Below are 19,074 nucleotides of genomic sequence, written 5' to 3'. Positions count from 1 at the left end.
TCTGGTTATTAGAGGCCTGAATGACAGCCAGGAACTGTGGTGGTCATAGAAATTTAATATTAGAAAGTCACTGGCTGTCCTTAAGCTCACTTTATTTTTAAAAATCAAATATGTTTTTAATGCTTCCTGTCCTAAAAGGAAGAGAAGCTTGAAATATCATCTACCAGAAGGCTAATAACTGATGTCACAGAAAAGCTTGATATACCGTCAACAGGAAGATATTTATTTGTATGGGAATTCCTTCCAGTGTTTGTAAACCTTGTGTTCCATAATCCAGCTAGCATATGTGCTGTGTCAGATTTTTCTATTATTTATAATCACACAAGTAAATTCAGTTTGCATCCTGAAAGTTATGAGAAGCTCTAAGGGGGAGGGGGTATACTTGTATTCTCCAAGTATAGTGGACCTTTTGGCGGTTTTAGGTGTCAGGTATCAGAAAAGCTTGAAGTGTTTCATCATCGACCTGAAGAAGGGACAAGCTAGAGAAGTTTGAGACTTTCCCCTTGTCCTCAGACGGGCACGCCTCGGCAGCGTTTGCAGATGCTCCTTTTCGCATTTCTGCAACTCCGCCGCCCCAGAGCCAGAAAACCCGAAACTCCCTGCAAGATGCGCCGCTACCCGCCTTCGCCGCCCGAGGAACCAGATTCGGCGGAGCAGCAGCAGCAGCAGCCTCGGGAGGCGGCGGCAGCGCCCGCAGACCTTGTAGGGGCAAGGAGCCGTCTCGCGGCATGCCGGAGAGCGGACTTTGCAACTTCCAGCCGCCCTTCGCCGAGCGGCTTTCAGGCCGCCCCAACCAGCCCTCCTGCCCCCGCTTGCCCAACTTCTCCCCACTCACTCTTGGTGGCGGCGATGAGGCTCTTGCCATCCTTGAGCAGCTCCTTGATGAACTTGTTGGTTTTCTCCAGCTCGGCTTCGTGGGCTCGGATCCTCTCGCGGAACCAGGGGCTGTCCAGGTAGCAGTCGCTGAACTCCAAGGGCTGCAGCCCCATGGCGGCGGCGGCGGCGGCGGCACCCGGGCACCACTCCTCCTCCTCCTCCTCGCAAATCCCTCTAGGCTAAGCACCACCAGCAAGCCGAGCCCCGCTCTTCTCTTTCTGCTCTCCGTGCAGCGCCTCCTCAGCAGGGCGAAGCAGCAGCAGCAGCAGGCGGCGGGGCGGGGCGGCGCGGCAGAGCCTCTCCCGGCGCAGCATGGGACCCGCGCGGCTCCGGCAAAACGCGCCCCTGGAAAGAGCCAAGCGACGCGGGGAGGGGAAGGAGGAGTCGAGCGGCCGGGACTAAGAGACGGCGCTACCGGGGTTGCCAACGTAGCAGCTCCCTGAGGGGGGAAAGCAGCCTCTCGCCGCGGCCCGGTTGCGGCGGGAAAAAGAAAAACAAGCAGCTCCTCTCGGCATCCCAGCCCGCTTGGGCAAAAGAAGCGGCTCCGCCCCAGCGTGGCTTCGGCGCCGCCTTTTCCACAGCCCTAAGCTCCCACCCAGCGCCGGCCTTCTCCTCCTCCTTCACCACCTTCCTTTCTTCCCGCTCGGGCTCCTTCCAGCGCCGGGCGCTTGCCTGTCGGCTCCTCCCCTCGCAGCTGCCCAGGGTCTTGCGTCTCTCACGCTCCTTTGCAGGCCCCACTCGAAGCAGGGGCGGATTCTCTCCTCAGGCCACAAACTCGCTCCTTACGACCAACACGTTGTTTACTCTTGCCCTGCCCTATGGATGCATTCAAATCTATTCGTATCCTCTCATTAAAGCCATGCCTTTACTTAGTGGTGCGTTTTTAACCTTCGTTTCAATAAAGATTACCCAGAGCAGGAAACAGCTTATAATTTCTTATTGGTGAGGATTCCGCCCACCCTTTCCTATTTTAGCGCCTTTATATTCTGCTCCCAAAGGTTATCTTAAAGGTCCCTTTCCGCTCTTAACAATTTTGGAGAATTTGTTTCCAGTTGGGTGTTTGAAATTTGCGGCTTCCAGTGAAGAGACAAATACGGGACTTGGGTCCACCATTTTGGCACTAGCAGCCAGCTCCAAGGTGTTGGTGAAACTGAAACTAACCACAATAAGATACTGTACTCTGCCATATCAATATTGCCTTAAATAATGTGTCTAGTTAAGGGTGTGGTTCTTGGCTGTAATTGCTCGGATTCTTTTTGTTAAATGGATAAAAGGCATGTTGCAAGTCGGGCTTGCCTTAAATGAGCCAAGCTCCCTGATGGATGGGAGATAGTTCCATAGTTTTGGAACTAAAACAAAAAAAGTGTCTTGTTGCACCTTAAAGATTTGAAGATTTGTTTGTAGTATCAGTTTTCATTGATGAGAGCCCACTTCATCAGAAAAAGCCTATTCTTGCAGTAAACTCTTGCTGCTAGTTCTCAATGGACAGGCAGCACACATGCAGGACTGGGTGCCCCTCATTTATCCTGAACCCAAGCCATAGATTCAAAGTACCAACACCTCCTAGGAGCAAGCTTATCTAAAATCTACCTTCTTGTTTTCCCCAGCTAAAAGTTGCCCAACTTTTCGTTCTGTTTGGGAAATGGTTTGAGCTGTTCACTATCTTGCATTTTGTGAAATAGGGCTGAGCTAGTATGTTTCCATTAACTGTCCACTTTTCTCTCCTTTTTTTTTTTTTTGGCTCCCTGCCAGAAGAAAAAAAGATGTGTGATGGAAAAGCCCCACCTGCTGCTTGCAAACATTTTGTAAAGCGCAGCATCCATTCCATCTAAAATCTGTCACAAATTGCTTTTCTAATCACACCCACTAACATCCTTTTTCGCTCCCTTTTTGTTAGCATCCAGCCTAAAAAGTTCTGCTGGACTTATAAATTCGTTTCCTTCATGAAGTTTTAGGTGGACCTAATAAAACTATAGCGCTATTGTTTCTTTCGCCCCCACCCCCCGCTTCCTTCCTATTGTTTTGTTTTTGTTGTTTAAGCAACTCATGAAGTTGAAGTACTGTACAGCAGCCGCTTCGCCTCCTTTCTGCTCATGCGCAAAATATCGTAACGCGGCGGTGTATTTTGCACATGCGTAAAATACTACTACTCTCGTTTGCACAATCTCGGCGGAGAGGTTTCCAGGTCAGCAGACGGCTCTGGAAACTCGTCGCTATCGGTGCTAATTCCGTGTGCGCCGCGGAACCCTGACCTCGTTTACTTTTCTCGCGATACTTCCTTCGCCCTACTCTAAGATGGCGTCCCTAGGCTTCTGCTGGAGCGTGTGAGAGTTTGCCTGGAGTTGTCCGGGCTGGTAGCCCCAGACCGCCCGGATGAATTGCGGAGGTGACTGACTCGCCATTCTTTCTGGCTGTCTCGGCCTCCCCCGGTTCGCTTTGCAACGCCCTGCGAACAAGCTCTACGGCGTCTCTTCCCACGCCGCATCCATCCCGACGTTCTGCCAAGTGCGCATCTCCGCCTGCCCTGGGCCCTCATTATTGTTCTGAGCGATTGGGACGCTGGGCGATGAATAAAATAGGTCCAAAAACCTTTTAACATCGAAATGTCTTGTGTTTTTAGAGGAAATGCCTGGTTTGCTTGCCTGGATGGCGTGCAGCAGTGGTTACCATACGGCGTGATCCACTCATGTTTACTCAGAAGTAAATCCCACTCACTCCAATAGGACTTACTCCCAAGTAAGTGTGCCTGTTAATGTAAAGCAAGATTGCAGTTTTTTGTTGGATAGTTTTTGGTGGCTCCTTCCTGCACTAGTTCCATTACAGCTTTGATTCGCCTCCACTGCCCTTTGTCCTCACTCCACAGCAAATAGGAAAATATCCCCCTATATATGTCCCTTTGTCTGGAAGGAATAGATTCACCAACCACTCACATACTAATGTCATATTTTGTTAAAGACAAGCTGCATGTGTACAATTGTTTATGCCTGCCCATTTCCCTTCACTGTTACCATGATCTGTTTGGTTTACACTAATCAGTTAAAATATTACTGTTACCGCCTTCGTACTCCTTTAGTGTTTTTTTTAGCTGAGTGGAATTCCTCCACCATATGTTAATGTTCACCTCTGTTCTTAAAATGAATTTATCAATCACATGGGCATCTGCATTACAAAATGTTTTAATAACACATGCTATATAAAATTCTCATTAGCAAACTCCTATGACCAGTAATAGTCACTAGGGCACAAAATAAATGAGCCTTGCCTGATCATGTCTCATTATAAAGATGTTATCCAGGCCCCTTGATAATATGTGTATTTTGGAATCGCACAACATTCAATTATCTATAATAAGTTGTTTTAAAGTGCAGCTTCCCATGTTTTGCTTCCAGCAGGATCACAAGGAACAGAACTTAAAAAAAAAAAAACATTAACCATGTGGTACTGAACACTATTCCTAGCTTGAACTGACAGATCAGGATCTGCAATTTTGTCATGGTCTGGCATAGCATGGGTCCCATCATTCATATATATATGGTAAAAAAATATACATTAAGGAGTGGGTCCCATAATTTATCTTTGGGCTAAAGGCGGGTTCCAGGTTAGAAAAGAGTGAAGATCAATGTCCTAATCTGCAGTTTGTGTTGCACTCACAACAACAATCACACGGAACCAGCATGCATCCAATTTGCAAAACGCTGCAAATGAATCTATAGGTGTTGCATTCATAAGTGCTTTGCTGGAACTCTAACATGAAAAATAGTAAGTGCATTTGCAAGAAATGTCTCTTGCGTATGTTAAAGCACTTTCACTTTTGTAGCAATTGGGCTATAATGAGTGCAAAAATGTTGATACAAACATTTTGTTTGCAATTTTTTGTAACACTGCAATAAATGTTTTTGTTTTGGCAGTTCAGAATGCCTAACTCTAAAAGGAGATCTCGGCATAGGCGCAATGTTGGTCAGGAAGCTGGGAGGCGTGAATTAGTGTCTAGATCCTTGCAAAGTGCTCAACACTGTCTGGAAAATCAGGACTTTGGAACTGCATATGCCCACTATCTCTTGGTATTGAATCTAGCTCCTGAGCTTAAAAATGATGTCAAGGTAAGCAGTTGTTCTTTGTTCAGTCATTCTCTCTGACAAATAGGTTTATTTGTGTACAAGTTTAGAGACAGAAAATAACATGCAAATAAGCCATTGCATGCCATATATCTATTTACCAATAAAAACATTTTATTAGTGTGAATAAATTAATTTTTGCGACTAAACTATCACTTTCCTTTAGGAAACATTTCAGTATACCCTTTGTAAATGGGCAGAAGAGCTGAATTCTCTCACACGATTTCAAGATTTATTTGATTGCTATGAGCATGCCCTGGAATTATTTCCTAATGATGAAGTTATATGTAACAGCATGGGGGAACATCTTTTCAGGTTTGTAGTTGCCCTTGGTTGTGTTGTATTTTGACTAAGAATTCTAGCATAGTGCTTCTTAAATTTCCATTAATCTCACACATTCCATTAAATACTTAATCCTAAATGCACAGGTATCTAGCACTGTTGTGATTACTTCTTAGTGTAGGGCTCAGAAAGGAAAAGTCTTGCACAACTAAGATGCGTTATAATACTTTTCATGTCCACAGTACTGTTTAATGTACAATGTGCTTTATTTTTTGGTCTGAAAGTCCTCCACACAGCATATAGTTAAACTATTTAATTCACTACCACAATATGAGTAGTGGCTACAAACTTGGATAGTTTTAAAAAAGAAGATAAGGCAAATTCTTGGCTACTAGTCATGATGGCTGTGTACTGTGTCCAGAATCAGAGGCGTAATGCCTCTGAATATAACTTGCTGGGATGCATGAGTGGGAGAGTGTTGCACTTTGGTCCTCCTTCCAGGCTTCCCATATGCATCTGATTGGGCACTTTGAGAATGATGCTGGACTGCATAGACCTTTGGTCTGATCCATCATGATTCTTGTTATGTTCTTATGATTTGGTCACAGCAAATCTTAGTGTTAGTTGATTAGTAGTTTGACAAGTTGCAGTAGGTGCCCTTTTCATTTACACAATGCAGTCCAGATTTGTGCTCTTTGCAGTCATTGGTGACGTGTTCTCAAAATGTAAGTGTAGATTTTTGTATAATATTTATGGCTGAACGATCGGCTTGCTGGTTTAAGCTTCATTTTGATTGTGTCACTTTTTTCACAGAATGGGCTTTAGGGATGAAGCAGCTGCATATTTCCATAAAGCTGTGAAGCTAAACCCTGACTTTCCAGATGCAAAAGAGAATTTTTATCGTGTTGCCAACTGGGTGGTAGAACGATGGCACTTCATCATGCTTAATGACGCCAATAGGAATTTGCTGTATCAAAAAGCAATTGAAAAGGCTGTCTGTTCAGGGTGCAGAAGTGTTCTTGACATCGGAACAGGAACAGGAATTCTCAGGTTTGTTGTGAATTCAGTTAATGTAAATGTGTTGATATTTTTTTCTGAATATTGTGAAACAGATAATAAATTTGCTTTGCTAGGGGGTTTTCTGTGTGTTGTGTTAACTTATTTAATGTGCTCTTCTAAATTATGTTGAAAGTGCCCTGTAATTACTATGTAACAAAGGGTGGTCTGAAAGGTTAAATAAATTAAAAGTCTCCTCAGTCCCAATTTGATACAGAGGGCCCATTTAAGGTTATTAAAATGTTTTAGTTAATATTTGATTTGAAAAATGTTATATTAATATTTTGTCAAAACAAGAATCTCTGCTGATTTCTGTTTAATGTCCTCTAATGTTTCAGCATGTTTGCCAAAAAGGCTGGTGCACCTTCCGTCTATGCGTGTGAGTTATCAAAGACCATGTATGAATTGGCTTGTGAAGTGCTAGCTGCAAACAATTTGGATGGAGAAATCAAACTACTTCACATGAAATCTCTTGATATAGAAATCCCAAAGCACATACCTGAAAGGTTACTCTTATATTTTGTTGTGACATCTTACTTATTTTTCTAACAGAATTGACAATTTGCACTGACAAATTGTAATTTTGTCTTATTGTAATCTTGTCTTATTTCTAACAGAATTGACCTCCCACACAGCAGGTGCTAAACATTTTGGGTTTTTTTATCTTATTTCTTTCATCTTTAAGCCATCCAAATAAGCTTCCATTAAACAGTGTGCAGCTGAATGCATTTATAAACTGTTCCTTTATATTCCCTATATATTGTTACTTATTTATTTCCTGAATAACTCAGAACATCTGTCCAGAATGTTTTCTTCTTCAGAATTAATTTCAGTAAATACCTTACGATCTAGGGGAAAAACTTTGCCAGCCTGGTATTCTCCACATCCTTTGAATTGCAATGCCCTTTAGCCCAAGCCAGCATGGCTATGCCAGCCACAGCAGATTGGAGCGGTAGTCTTCAGGCATCACACTGGCGATGGCTACTCTAGCACAGCTAACAGTGGTGGCAAAGCATAGAATCATATGCTGCATCTCCAGGACCAATCAAAATGTCATCTCCTTGCTTTGGAAGCTGATCCTACTTCCTTTATCAAGACAGTAGCTGAACAGAAATGCCTGCAAGGGGCTTTTCCAGAACTGAGGTGTAATGGGGAAATAGTTGCCTATGGCCTGCAGTGCAACATTCCAAATGACTGCAGACACTCTCTTGTCTGCCATTCCACTCACACACACCCCAAAAAAACCCTGATCATAAACTTTTCTGGTATATTAGAATAACTAAGAACTGTGAAAAGTAGTTTTAGGGCCAGGAGGTCAGAAAGGATGCTGGCTTATCTTAAGCAGAGGCCAAAACCCCAGAATAAAATTTGATTACTCAACAGAAGAAGAGACTACTGATTTCACGTTAGTAAATTTTAAGTCCTGCTTCAGGTTTTATAATTTTCTTCAATTGCTGATTACAGTGGCTCTGAACTACTGCTTTCTTTTTATAACTGTATATTTAATAGAGTTTCCCTGGTTGTCACTGAAACGGTAGATTCTGGTTTATTTGGAGAAGGAATTGTGGAAAGCTTGATCCATGCTTGGGAACATTTGCTTTTACCGCCAAAGGCAAGTATCTATGGGTGCCTTAAGGCCTGATCCACTGTAAAAATGATTTTGCACTATGACTGCTACGGATAGCAATGAGATCAAGGCTCTGCAGCCTTGCAATAATGTTTTAACATTTTTCTTTTATTAGTTCCCATAAACAGCAAACTATAAACGTGAAATGTACTTACACAGGTCTTCCAGATCACATAAGAAAGTTTGCTTGCCAGCACTGCAGCTCCCTAGAGTCCAGTAGCATTGGCATGAAGACTTCCCATGCAATCCAGAAAGAGCACATGGGAAAGAACATTTAAGTGTCCTCACAGTTAAGTGGACCCTTAAGGCTGGGAAAGTCAATTGCAGTAGACTGTACCATTCTTTTCAGTACGGAATGAGAGATTAGACAAGTGTGAGAGAGAGTTTTTAAAGAAGTACTAGCCTCAGGCCAACTCTCTATATAGAACACGTTTAAAGTTTTGGGATGGATTCAACTAACCCATTCTGCTAGTGGAAGCCACTGCAAAGACGCCCGCTAGCGCTGTGGGGCTTTCCCCTTCTCCTGGCGCTGCCCGCCCCCCACCTCTCCCATATCCACTATGGAGGGTCAGGAGAACTCCCAAAACAGTGCACAGGGAGAGGAGATGGGAGATGCTTCAATCAGGCAAGCAGAAATGCTTGCACTAATGAATCAGTCTCCTTAGCACTACACATTGAATTCCATACATTGAATGTAATGCGAGGAAAATGCCATGACTTAAGAGTGTGCAGCTGATGCAAAATAAAAATGAATTGTATCCACAATTTAATTTTTTGAATGTGTCTTGAAGTTCTAGATTCAAAAGCAATGAGGGCATGTTTCTTACCCCTCCGTTCATAGTACTGTTTACTGTATTTTTTTTAAAAATGAAAGATTTCCCCTTCTCATAGTGATTAATTCCTTATCTCAAAAAACCCATTAAGGGTCTTCCATTGTAGGAATTTATGAGATGATGTTACATATTACAACAGTTAGAAGACAAAATAGTTACGGTTGTGGAAGATTATTCTTCAATAAATATAATAAATGGCTGAAATACTTTCTCTTTTAAACAACTGATATAGATATTCTTTCTGATATCACTAGTGCTGAAAGTTATCTAACGTGCTTTTCAAATAGCCATATGTGTTATACCATAATATCTTTATTTTTAATTCAAGTCAAAATGTGTTCTAGACTGAGGGTTGGCTTGGCAACAATCTCATTTTGCACAGTGAATAGAGCAGATTGAAAAACAATTAAGACAGACCTTTTTTCCACTCAGCTGAAATCCAAATATTTATACTTAACTTGACGCAGCCAAACCCTAACTTAATCTGTGTACAGTGACTGAACAGTTTATATTAATTTTGTGTTTTAATTGTATGTTAATCTATTTTTAGCTTAATGTTAATTTTAACAGTTTTAAGTGTTTTTAATGGTTTGTAACTTTTTTATTGTTAACCACTTAGATATTGTACTATTAAGCAGTATATAAATTTAAAGATAATGGAATAAGTTTTTGTGAATAGTAGTCTTGTATAGTTTTGTAACTTTGTAACTTTATCTATTTATCAATCAGCCCAATGATGGCAGAGTTAATGCTGAAAACTATGGTAAAGTTATACCAGCAGGAGCTATTGTGTGGGGCATGGCAGTGGAATGCGGAGAGATACGCAGACATCATAGGTATGTTTGTGCTGCTGACATACATTGGGAAAGCATGTTTAAACTTGGACAGGGAAGAGGAAATGTCTCCCTTTTAAAGATAAGATTTTTATTTTGCTCATTCTGCTTGTTAGGTTGGATTCCACATAAGTGGAAGTAACAATAACTTTGAGTTTTCTGCACTGAAATTCATAAAACTCGAATCAGCCTTTCGCCAAAATGAAGCTCATCCCACATGGAAGATGTCAACCCATCTTCAATTTGGTCATCAATTTCCACTTACATTCTGTTCTTATAGAATCCTCTCTTCATGTGCAAGAGCCCAACGTAATTTTTAAGGAAGGGAGTAAAACTTTCAGGGTATAAATACTAGAATGTGGGAAGGCTGTTAATACAATTTATTCTATGCTGTTAGTTTGATTGACTGTGTTTTTACATTGTATGTTATTAACAAAACAACCCTGCCCTTCTTATGGTTGAAAAGAAAGGGATATACATGTTAAAATAGAACACAATCGTTACGTATGTCTTTAAGCTCAGCAAATCTTTTTTTGTGAGCCTCTCCTTAATGTGCCAAGAACCAATGCTGAGTTCAACACATTCAAAGTGTTGGTGCTGACCTTTAAAGCCCTAAACGACGTCAGTCCTGTATACCTGAAGGAGCGTCTCCACGCACATCGTTCTGACCGGACACTGAGATCCAGCACCAAGGACCTTCTGGCGGTTCCCTCATTGCGAGAAGTGAGGTTACAGGGAACCAGGCAGAGGGCCCGCCCTGTGGAACGCCCTCCCTTCAGATGTCAAGGAAATAAGCAGCTAATCTATTTTTTAAAAGACATCTGAAGGCAGCCCTGTTTAGGGAAGTTTTTGATATTGAATGCTGTATTGTTTTTAACACTCGCTTGGGAGCCACCCAGAGTGTCTGGGGAAATTCAACCAGATTGTTGTTGTTGTTGTTATTCATGAATTGCATGATTTTGTCTTGTCAAACCTAATTTCTGTCTGTTCCTTTGTTTTCCCAGGGTGGGTGCAAAAGAAATTGCTGGTGTGTGCTTGCCAGAAACATTGGAGTTCCACAGTCCAGTGTACGCTTCTGTAAACTCGGATGAAAGTCTTGAACCTTACACCACTGAAAAACTCAGCAGAGTTCCTGGTGGCTATACGGCCCTCACAGAACACTTCCAAATTTTGACAGCCAACTTTAACAACCTGCAGGTAACTTTTGGATCACATGGTGAACGAAACGTTTATCAATTGCAAAAGGATTAATGCAGAGGTAAAAGAGTGGTTCATCTGGATTTTATTCTGTATGGTGAGATGGAGGTGCACAGAAGATAAAAAGATGACTGAGGGTATTCTACAACCCCAGAGTGGGATTAAGAAAGGACAGAGAGTTGAGACCTGAGATGGGGAGCCTGTGGCCCTTAAGAATGTAGTTGAACTTTCATCAGCCCCATCTAGCAGAGCCATTGGTCATGGATGTTCAGAGTTGTAGTATACTGACATCTGAAAGGCAATAGGTTTCCCATCAGTGGAATAGGAAGACAGGTTTGCCATACAGTTCTATAAACTATTTCTTTTAGGAGCGATCAGCATTGGATATTGCAAGCAGCTATAGTCCTTCTAGATAGGCTCTGAGCTAGTACCAGTTAAGCCTGAGAGGGTAATGTGTTTCGTCGGTCATGCAAGCATGCCTCTTTGATTTTTGACCCATGGGAAAATGTTTGCAAGCAAGATCTTAAAATACACCCCCTTGTATACAGGCAATTATTGCCATGCTCTGAATCAATAAGTCTGTTTTCACCTTCACTTTATCTGGCATCTGAGATTAATAGGCAGAGTACAGCAAAGCACTTAGCTGTACTTTAAGAGAAACTATAATGCAGTGATCTGTGGTATGTTCCATCAAAATTTAAATACTTAATATTATATGTTTAATTTTTTAATACTTCTGGGCAAAACTGTTGTATGCTGAGCTTGAGCTGCCATTGAATCCTAAAATATCAGTGTCTTGCAAAGGAGAAGCAGATAAAGAGTAAAAAGGCCATCTTGGGAAATGTAGAAAAGGTTGGGTACCAGGAAGGGCAGGAGGACTCCATTGTTGAACAAAGAAACTTTACTCTGGACTTCATCAGTGTTCTCTACTTGACATCTGCATATATATTTGCTATTAATTGGTGGTGGTGAAAACCCACCACCCTTTGAAAATAAAGATTTTTTTTTTAAAAAAACAACACAATATCAATGGTGGTTTATGTAAGAAAGGAAAGTTTTGGAGCATGGCATTCTTTTTTATTTTGGTTTTCCTTACTCCTTGCAACCCAATTATGACTAGTATTTGTCTGGGCTCAGCAGGCTCTGATTCTTTTGGAAAGAAAGGCATCCCCATTCAGTGAGATTTCCATATTGGGTCCTAAAATAAGTAATCATAATATATCTACTGCCAAATTTTAGGGATACTGTATAATAATTATTACTTTTATATTTTTCTTTCATTCCAAAAAGACTGTTATTTTTAGCTACCATTTTCTTAAAACCATTTACATTCTGTATATTTTTAGATTTAAGATGGATTATAAGGCAGTTCGAATCCCCACAACGGGGTGAGCTCTCGTTCTGTCCCAGCTCCTGCCAACCTAGCAGTTCAAAAGCACGTCAAAGTGCAAGGAGATAAATAGGCACTGCTCCGGCAGGAAGGTAAACCGTGTTTCCGTGTGCTTCGCCAGAAGCGGCTTAGTCATGCTGGCCACATGACCCGGAAGCTGTCTGCAGACAAATGCCGGCTCCCTTGGCCAGTAAAGCGAGATGAAAGTTGCAACCCCTGTTAAGGCAGACAGGAAGACAATTGGAGGTGCTCGGCCAGCAGTGGGGACTTGACTTGACTGAAGAGCAAGATATGATGATGCCCGTCAATTTGGATGGCTTTAAAAAGGGGTTAATTAAATTCATGGCCATCAATGGCTCATAATCATTATGGCTATATATTACATCCAATATTGGAGGAAGTGTGCTAGGAAACTTCAGTAGGAAAGCACTGTTATGCCCTTGACCTGCTTCAGAGATCTGGTTGGCCATTGCGGAACAGAATGCTGGATCAGATAAGTTTTTAGTGTTATTCATCAGGGATCTTATGTTCCTATTCAGAAGGGCTCTTCTAATGCTCTCCAACATATTTTGCTTCTTTTTTACCATTCTTGGTTAGGAGCTGAAAAGCTTTGCAACTCGTAAGCCATCCAAGATCAACATGCCTGTTATTAAAGCAGGAATACTAGATGCCATTGTGGTCTGGTTTACATTACAGCTTGATGATGAGCACACACTCTCTACAAGTCCAAGTGAGGACACCTGTTGGGAACAAGCAGTGTACCCTGTACAAGGCCTCCTTGGTATGTCTTCAGGGTTTTATTTTTACAATGACATTAAAATGCATTTTCTTTCTAGGATATCTGTCTGGCTTGTTTTGTATGTTTGAGATGAGAGGTGGGATTTCTAATAAGCAAAAAGAGTTTGCAGGTAGCATTCTTAGGAACTATTTATCATACTGAGAAAAGTGAAGGTCCTCAACACTGAAAGCTTACACTTTATGGAAATGTCATTTCAGTATATCTGGGGTGGGGAACTAAATTCTGATGGAATCCTTACCTTCCTGCACAGGTCAACTTTGATGGGTGGATGTCAAATGCCTGATGTCAAGGGGCATTGTCAAAGGGGCTTGATGTAACAGCCAAACAACTAGACCTTGAAGTTAGTTTGCAGAGGGATTCAAACTGTGCCAGCAAATAGGCATCTTCCCTCTGCTTATGAGACAGTCTCTTGTGCAGCTGCTCTCAATGAGCCCCACATTAAACAAGTGGAAGCACACTTTAAATTGCATTACATGATTAATAAATCAGTCAAATTTACTTGAATGAAATCCTTAAAGAGAAGTGGCAACTGAGACGATACCAGCCATGCATCATCAGGATTCCCAAACAAAAAAGGCTTGGCAGAATAAATTGAAAGCAAGGACTAGTAAAATTTGGCAGCTGGAGTAGGAATTAGGAGTAAGTGGGGATATAAAAAGGGAGCTGTAAAAGTGGCAAACCTCATTTATCCTAAGCAAGTTCCTATATTTTCAGTTTAAAACTAATGCTTACTCAAAGTTAATCCCACTTAGTTCAGCAGCATTTCAGGGAGTACTTCCACTGACCTCAGTGGGAAACATGCTTAGGAACACATGGTTAATTTCCAATTTAATTTCTAATATATATCTCTTCAACTATTTCAGCCTAAAGTCTCAGAATTTTGACAGATAATATGATTGTATTTTAAAGTTTATGTCTGCATTCATCAGGGCAAGTGTGTGCTAATCATTACTCTGGACACAGGATAGAAAACAAAATTGTGAAGTTTTACAGGATCAACTTGGCTAAGCAGTTAATCCATGTTCCTGTTGATACCCACTTCCCCCCCCCCACCTCCTTTCTAACATTTTCTCATATTTCCTTTCTATCATGCATCACTGACAGATAGTTTGAGTCATTTTTAAATAGAAACTTTGTTTTTACTGTGTAAGCCGCTAACATTGATAAATTTGTGAAAGCTGTAGTCAGTTGTGCTCTGCATTAAGACACCCACTGGGCCTTTTTTGCCTCCACTCTAATAAAATCTGCTTGGCACGTGTTGCAGCAGCAGAGGCTGATCAGAGGAGCTGTTAAAGTAGTGCACGTTTTAGGAAGACTGGAACAGTAGCGAAGGCACAGTGAATAATGTATTTCATTCTTCATCCTTGTGCGATTTGAAGATTACTCTCTGAGATCTGGGGACTCGGTTACAATGGAAATATCATGCCAGGACTGCTATCTAAGGATCCAGAAGATTTCTCTTGTGACCTCAGAATATGGAATGGATGTGGAAAGAAATTTCAAGGAGAAGAATAGTGAGGCTGAGCTCTGCAGTGCTCTGGCCAGCCTTCAAACAACAAATGCACTGGGACAAGAATGCATGCTGGAATCTACTGAGATTGCTTTACTGAACAATAGGAGATACCACGAATGTTTTAAAGCTGCAATAGGCAAAGTGCTGTCATCCTTAAGCCTCTGTGAGCACTCCATGGATGTGGACAGCCACAGTAATGAACTGAATCTTGAAAAGAACCAAAGCAAGAACTCAGTGACTCCTGATCCTTTGTATGTTTTGGACGTATCAGAGGGCTTTTCAATTTTGCCAGTAATTGCAGGCAAATTTGGGCCAGTTAAGGCCTACAGCTCTGTTGAAAAAGAACAGCACCAAGTAGCTCTCAGCCTGATTTCAGAAGCTAACAAATTTCCTAAGGAAACTTTAGAGTTTTGGCTCAACCACCTACAGGATGAAAACATGGTATTACAGAGACCAAAATCTGACAAGTTATGGAGTATTATAATTTTGGATGTCATAGAGACTTCTGGTCTAATTCAGCAGGACGTGATGGAAAAGGCTGCAATATCCAGGTATTGTATGACATGAAATTTTCCTGGACTGTATTTTACTGTTATATTCATGCATAAAACCTTAGCCAACGTAATATAATTTGGAATGATACTTAGCCAAAAGACTCTTGGAAAACAGTTTGTTCTACATTGAATCCATATGTGGACAGAACTTTTCAAATTAATGAGGCGGTTGTAGCTTTATGGGTCATAGCAATGTAGTTTCGTGTAAGACTGAGAATAAACCTATTTAAAATTAAGCGTATAAAATTAAAAGAAGATGGAGTTGGCTCTTACTGTTTGGTCATGCTTCTTTGCAAAAAACAAAAACAAGCATAAACACACCAAAGTATTTTAAACAGAATGCTTCTGATTGATGGTCTAAATCTTGATTTGTTAAAGGAAGCCTGAGGACAGTGTGGAGAGAATAGTTGTGAACAGTGCTTTTTTCTGGGGGAATGCAGGGGTACGCATACCCCTAAACATTTTGTAAATCTAAGTTTGGCCTCATTGAGGGGCAGTATTTCAATATGAGTAGGAAAGTGAGAGTACCCTTAAACTTTTTTTTTCTTTTTTAGAAAAAAAGCACTGGTTGTGAATGTTAACACTTTATATTTTTTTATAGATGTTTGCTTCACTCTGGAGGGAAGATATTCCCACAGCATGTGAAGATGTATGGAATGCTTGTGGAATCTAGGTCATTGCTACTTGAGACCACAGTTCAAGGGACAGATCCCACCCTTGGTTTCAACATTGCACCTTTTATCAACCAGTTTAAGGTATGAAATGTGTTATATTCATCTATATCCAGTTTAGCATGCTGTCTCAAAGATTAGGGTGCCAGAAAAAAGCTTCAGTGTTTTATTAAGGCCACAATCCAGAGAACATCAGCTTCAACCCTAGAATAGAATCATAGAATCATAGAGTTGGAAGAGACCACAAGGGCCATCGAGTCCAACCCCCTGCCAAGCAGGAAACACCATCAGAGCACTCCTGACATATGGTTGTCAAGCCTCTGCTTACAGACCTCCAAAGAAGGAGACTCCACCACACTCCTTGGCAGCAAATTCCACTGTCGAACAGCTCTTACTGTCAGGAAGTTCTTCCTAATGTTTAGGTGGAATCTTCTTTCTTGTAGTTTGGAACCATTGCTCCATGTCTGCTTCTCTGGAGCAGCAGAAAACAACCCTGTATGCCCAGGGGAAGGCCTTTCCCTTTTCTTAAAAAAAAATAAAATGGGAGGTTTGCAGTATGACATGGTGAACTGCTGATCAAAGAAAAACATCTGTATCACTGGATATGCAGCTGTCAAATCTTTATCAAAGCCTAATTAATTTCTTCATGTAATGTTTTGCAAATAGTTTTCACTATTTTACAGTAACGATAAGGACATCTGATTTAAGACTTGGAAGAACCAGCATTTATTGAAAGCAGGGGAACTGTTAATTCCAATAGTATTGTGCAGAGCAAAATTGATGACCAGCATTTGCAAGGAATATGTTAAGAAAGTAGGGCTATTTGAGCTATCCTGATGCTGCGGTACAGCTATCCTGATGCTGTGGGAAAAGACCTAGAAATATATGCCCTGGCAACCGAACTGGTCACTTGCCAAAGACACACCACAGCTTTTTGAAAAGGTGTCACAATGATACAATTAATCTCAAAACATGGTATATTCCATTTCAGGTTCCTGTCCGTGTTTTTTTGGATATGTCCACACTTCCACACACACCTTTGAGCAAATCAGTGGAACTTCTGCGTGTGGATCTCATGAATCCGTACTTGAATTGCTCTAGTAGAGAAGTTAAGGTAAATCTAGGAGATGGTAGATATTGCATGCTTTAGTTTATTACTGTCATTCTATAGTATCAATGTTGCATTTATGGAATTGCACAAGTAACTGACATGTTCAGTGCTTGATACTTTTGGTACTAGTACTTCACTAAAACGTTACCCCCTTTTAAAGCAGAAAATCACACCATTTCTATTCTTGTTCATTTGGTTCTGGCTTGTGTGGAGTTTACTGCCTGCAGTCAGAATTAAGTCTCATTGCAGTCTAGCTGGGATTCCAATTACCAGATGAACATGGGCCATTCATCTTCACAAGAGAAATTATGGTGGGGCAGTGTATCTGAAACCTAGAGATACACTGGGATTGTACTATGCAAAGAGAGCTAACATTTTGCCCTCCACCTTCCATCACTCCTAGACAATATGGGCACTAATCAGGGATGGGAGTAGTCATTCAAAACATATTGGAACACCACAGCGGCTAACTCTATCTTCCCTAGCCCTCTTGAAAAACTGATATACAAAATCACTGAAGATAAACTCTTGGGTGTCTGAAAAAGCAAGATGCAAATTGGCAATAGAGAAATCTTCCTCAAGCAAGCTTGAATTTAAATAATACAATTTTTTGTTGTTGTATTGTGGGGAGAAAGTTGATTGCTATATAGTAACATAAAATCTTACTTTTGTAGGTCGAAGTTTGTAAAGCAGGTCACGTGACTGGTATTCCATTTTGGTATCACGTGTACCTCGATGAAGACACTGTTTTAGATACATCAAGCAAGTCATCCCACTGGAAACAAGCTGCTATTGTGTTAGATAAGCCCATTCAAGTTCAAGCAGGAGATGAACTTGTGCTCAACGTTCAGTATCGCAACAGTAACGTTAGCATTACAGTACAACAGTGAACTGCCATCAGCTACAGTGTTTTTACTGTTTTAAAAAGCCTACAGTAGCTTAGTTATTTATGCTTAAGTTAATCATGTCTTAGGGTCACACTTTTGAGTCTATTTGAAGGTCTAAACATCGACTGAACTATTGTGAAATTCAGCACAACTTGTTTAGCAATAAAGCCATGGACTATAAAGACTGGAGAAAGCATGTATTTCTGCCTAGAAGTCTGTGTAAGATGTCTACAATGCTGAATAACTTAATATTTGTATTCTTACTTGCCTTTTGGAGAACTATATGAATTTGAGTATAAAAAGTAAAATGGAATGGAATGCCACAACATGCCTGTTCACATCTCACTTTGAAGGTTAATAGAGTAAAAATGAATTTGCTGGGCAGCAACAGTGTTGTACAGATTGACTACTCATACACTTCCGTTACAGAAACAAGTAGTTTCTTGAGAGGTGGTAGTGGCGAGAACCTTTTTGTTATAAATGCCTAAACATGAATTACAACATGCTAAACATTTTTTTGTGAAAACTAGCAGATAACAGATCCAGTAACACTAGTTTCAGGAAGGATGAAAAATCCTTAATGGGTAAGAAAAATATTTTAGGTATGGTTTGGCTGTATCTAATTGTGATCTAGAAGACAAACAGCTTTTTTTAAATCATGGGATGTAGTTCTGTTTCTGCATGTAAAATACCAAAGTCACAGAGATGTTACTACTGTCTACCGAAGTATCTTGGCCAACATGAACTTCCTTTCCCCTGTGCTGGGAGCACTGAAGTAGCATCACTTGCAGTGACTGCAGTATGAAAGCAGTGTCCATCTAATAAGCAGCTGGCTAACCAATAGCAGTCACACAAAGCAGAAAGACGAGTAATGAGTATAAAGAAGGAACAGCCCTGGAAAGACTGAAATGAGATAGGGAGAAAAGGACAAGAGGAAAACAAAGAAGACATGGAGAAAAATGAACAAAGCCCCAGAGTGGACATTACCAGACCAAAAAAGGGCAGCAGGGAAAGAAAAGGCACACAAAATAACCCTAGCCTGCAGCTCCAGACTGCTGGAGCTGCGGTAGCTAGTCAACCAGAAACAAGGCACCATAAACAAACGTTAGGAAGAGGCAAGAAGCATGAATCAGTTTATTTTTAATGTTCCTGCCCCACTCCTGGGACAGCCATCAATGCAGAGTTGGTTAAGTTACCATTAATAAACTTGGAGGGAAGATGCCACCTCCTCGAATGAGTCAAAAATGGCTCACCACAGATTACCCCACCACCCTTTTGCTGAAGCCCACATTAATTGTTAAGAAGATGCCTAAATCAAGCTTATAGGCAG

At 41.1% G+C, this 19,074-nt stretch overlaps 2 protein-coding genes across 5 annotated transcripts in view; one reads left to right on the top strand and one right to left on the bottom strand.

Moving 5' to 3' along the window:
• The window catches only part of ARHGAP10 (Rho GTPase activating protein 10), a 101,636-nt gene extending 98,855 nt beyond the window's left edge, over nucleotides 1-2,781 (bottom strand). For both annotated transcript variants that reach the window (XM_079990603.1, XM_079990604.1), the window contains exon 1: nucleotides 836-2,781. In XM_079990603.1, the coding sequence (XP_079846729.1) occupies nucleotides 836-989 (154 nt within the window). In that variant the 5' untranslated portion in view covers nucleotides 990-2,781. The remainder of the gene's footprint in view (nucleotides 1-835) is intronic.
• PRMT9 (protein arginine methyltransferase 9) lies at nucleotides 839-18,070 on the top strand. 3 transcript variants are annotated; one of them, XM_079990602.1, is made up of 14 exons: nucleotides 839-953; nucleotides 3,497-3,612; nucleotides 4,785-4,976; nucleotides 5,158-5,306; nucleotides 6,087-6,323; nucleotides 6,668-6,835; nucleotides 7,839-7,941; nucleotides 9,519-9,625; nucleotides 10,627-10,819; nucleotides 12,807-12,990; nucleotides 14,388-15,072; nucleotides 15,677-15,830; nucleotides 16,738-16,860; nucleotides 17,532-18,070. In XM_079990602.1, exons 3-14 carry the CDS (start codon nucleotides 4,791-4,793, stop codon nucleotides 17,745-17,747), a joined length of 2,505 nt encoding a protein of 834 aa, XP_079846728.1. In that variant the 5' UTR covers nucleotides 839-953; nucleotides 3,497-3,612; nucleotides 4,785-4,790; the 3' UTR covers nucleotides 17,748-18,070. The 3 variants fall into 3 exon arrangements, with proteins under 3 accessions (XP_079846728.1, XP_079846726.1, XP_079846727.1); XM_079990600.1 differs by lacking the exon at nucleotides 839-953 and adding an exon at nucleotides 3,136-3,262; XM_079990601.1 differs by lacking the exon at nucleotides 839-953 and adding an exon at nucleotides 3,243-3,381.
• The last annotated feature ends 1,004 nt before the right edge of the window (nucleotides 18,071-19,074 follow it).

The sequence above is a fragment of the Podarcis cretensis genome (assembly GCF_951804945.1).
Source record: "Podarcis cretensis genome assembly, chromosome: 9".
Classification (NCBI taxonomy): domain Eukaryota; kingdom Metazoa; phylum Chordata; class Lepidosauria; order Squamata; family Lacertidae; genus Podarcis; species Podarcis cretensis.
Note: the sequence above shows the minus strand (reverse complement) of the source record. Positions and strands in the feature narration are given on the sequence as shown.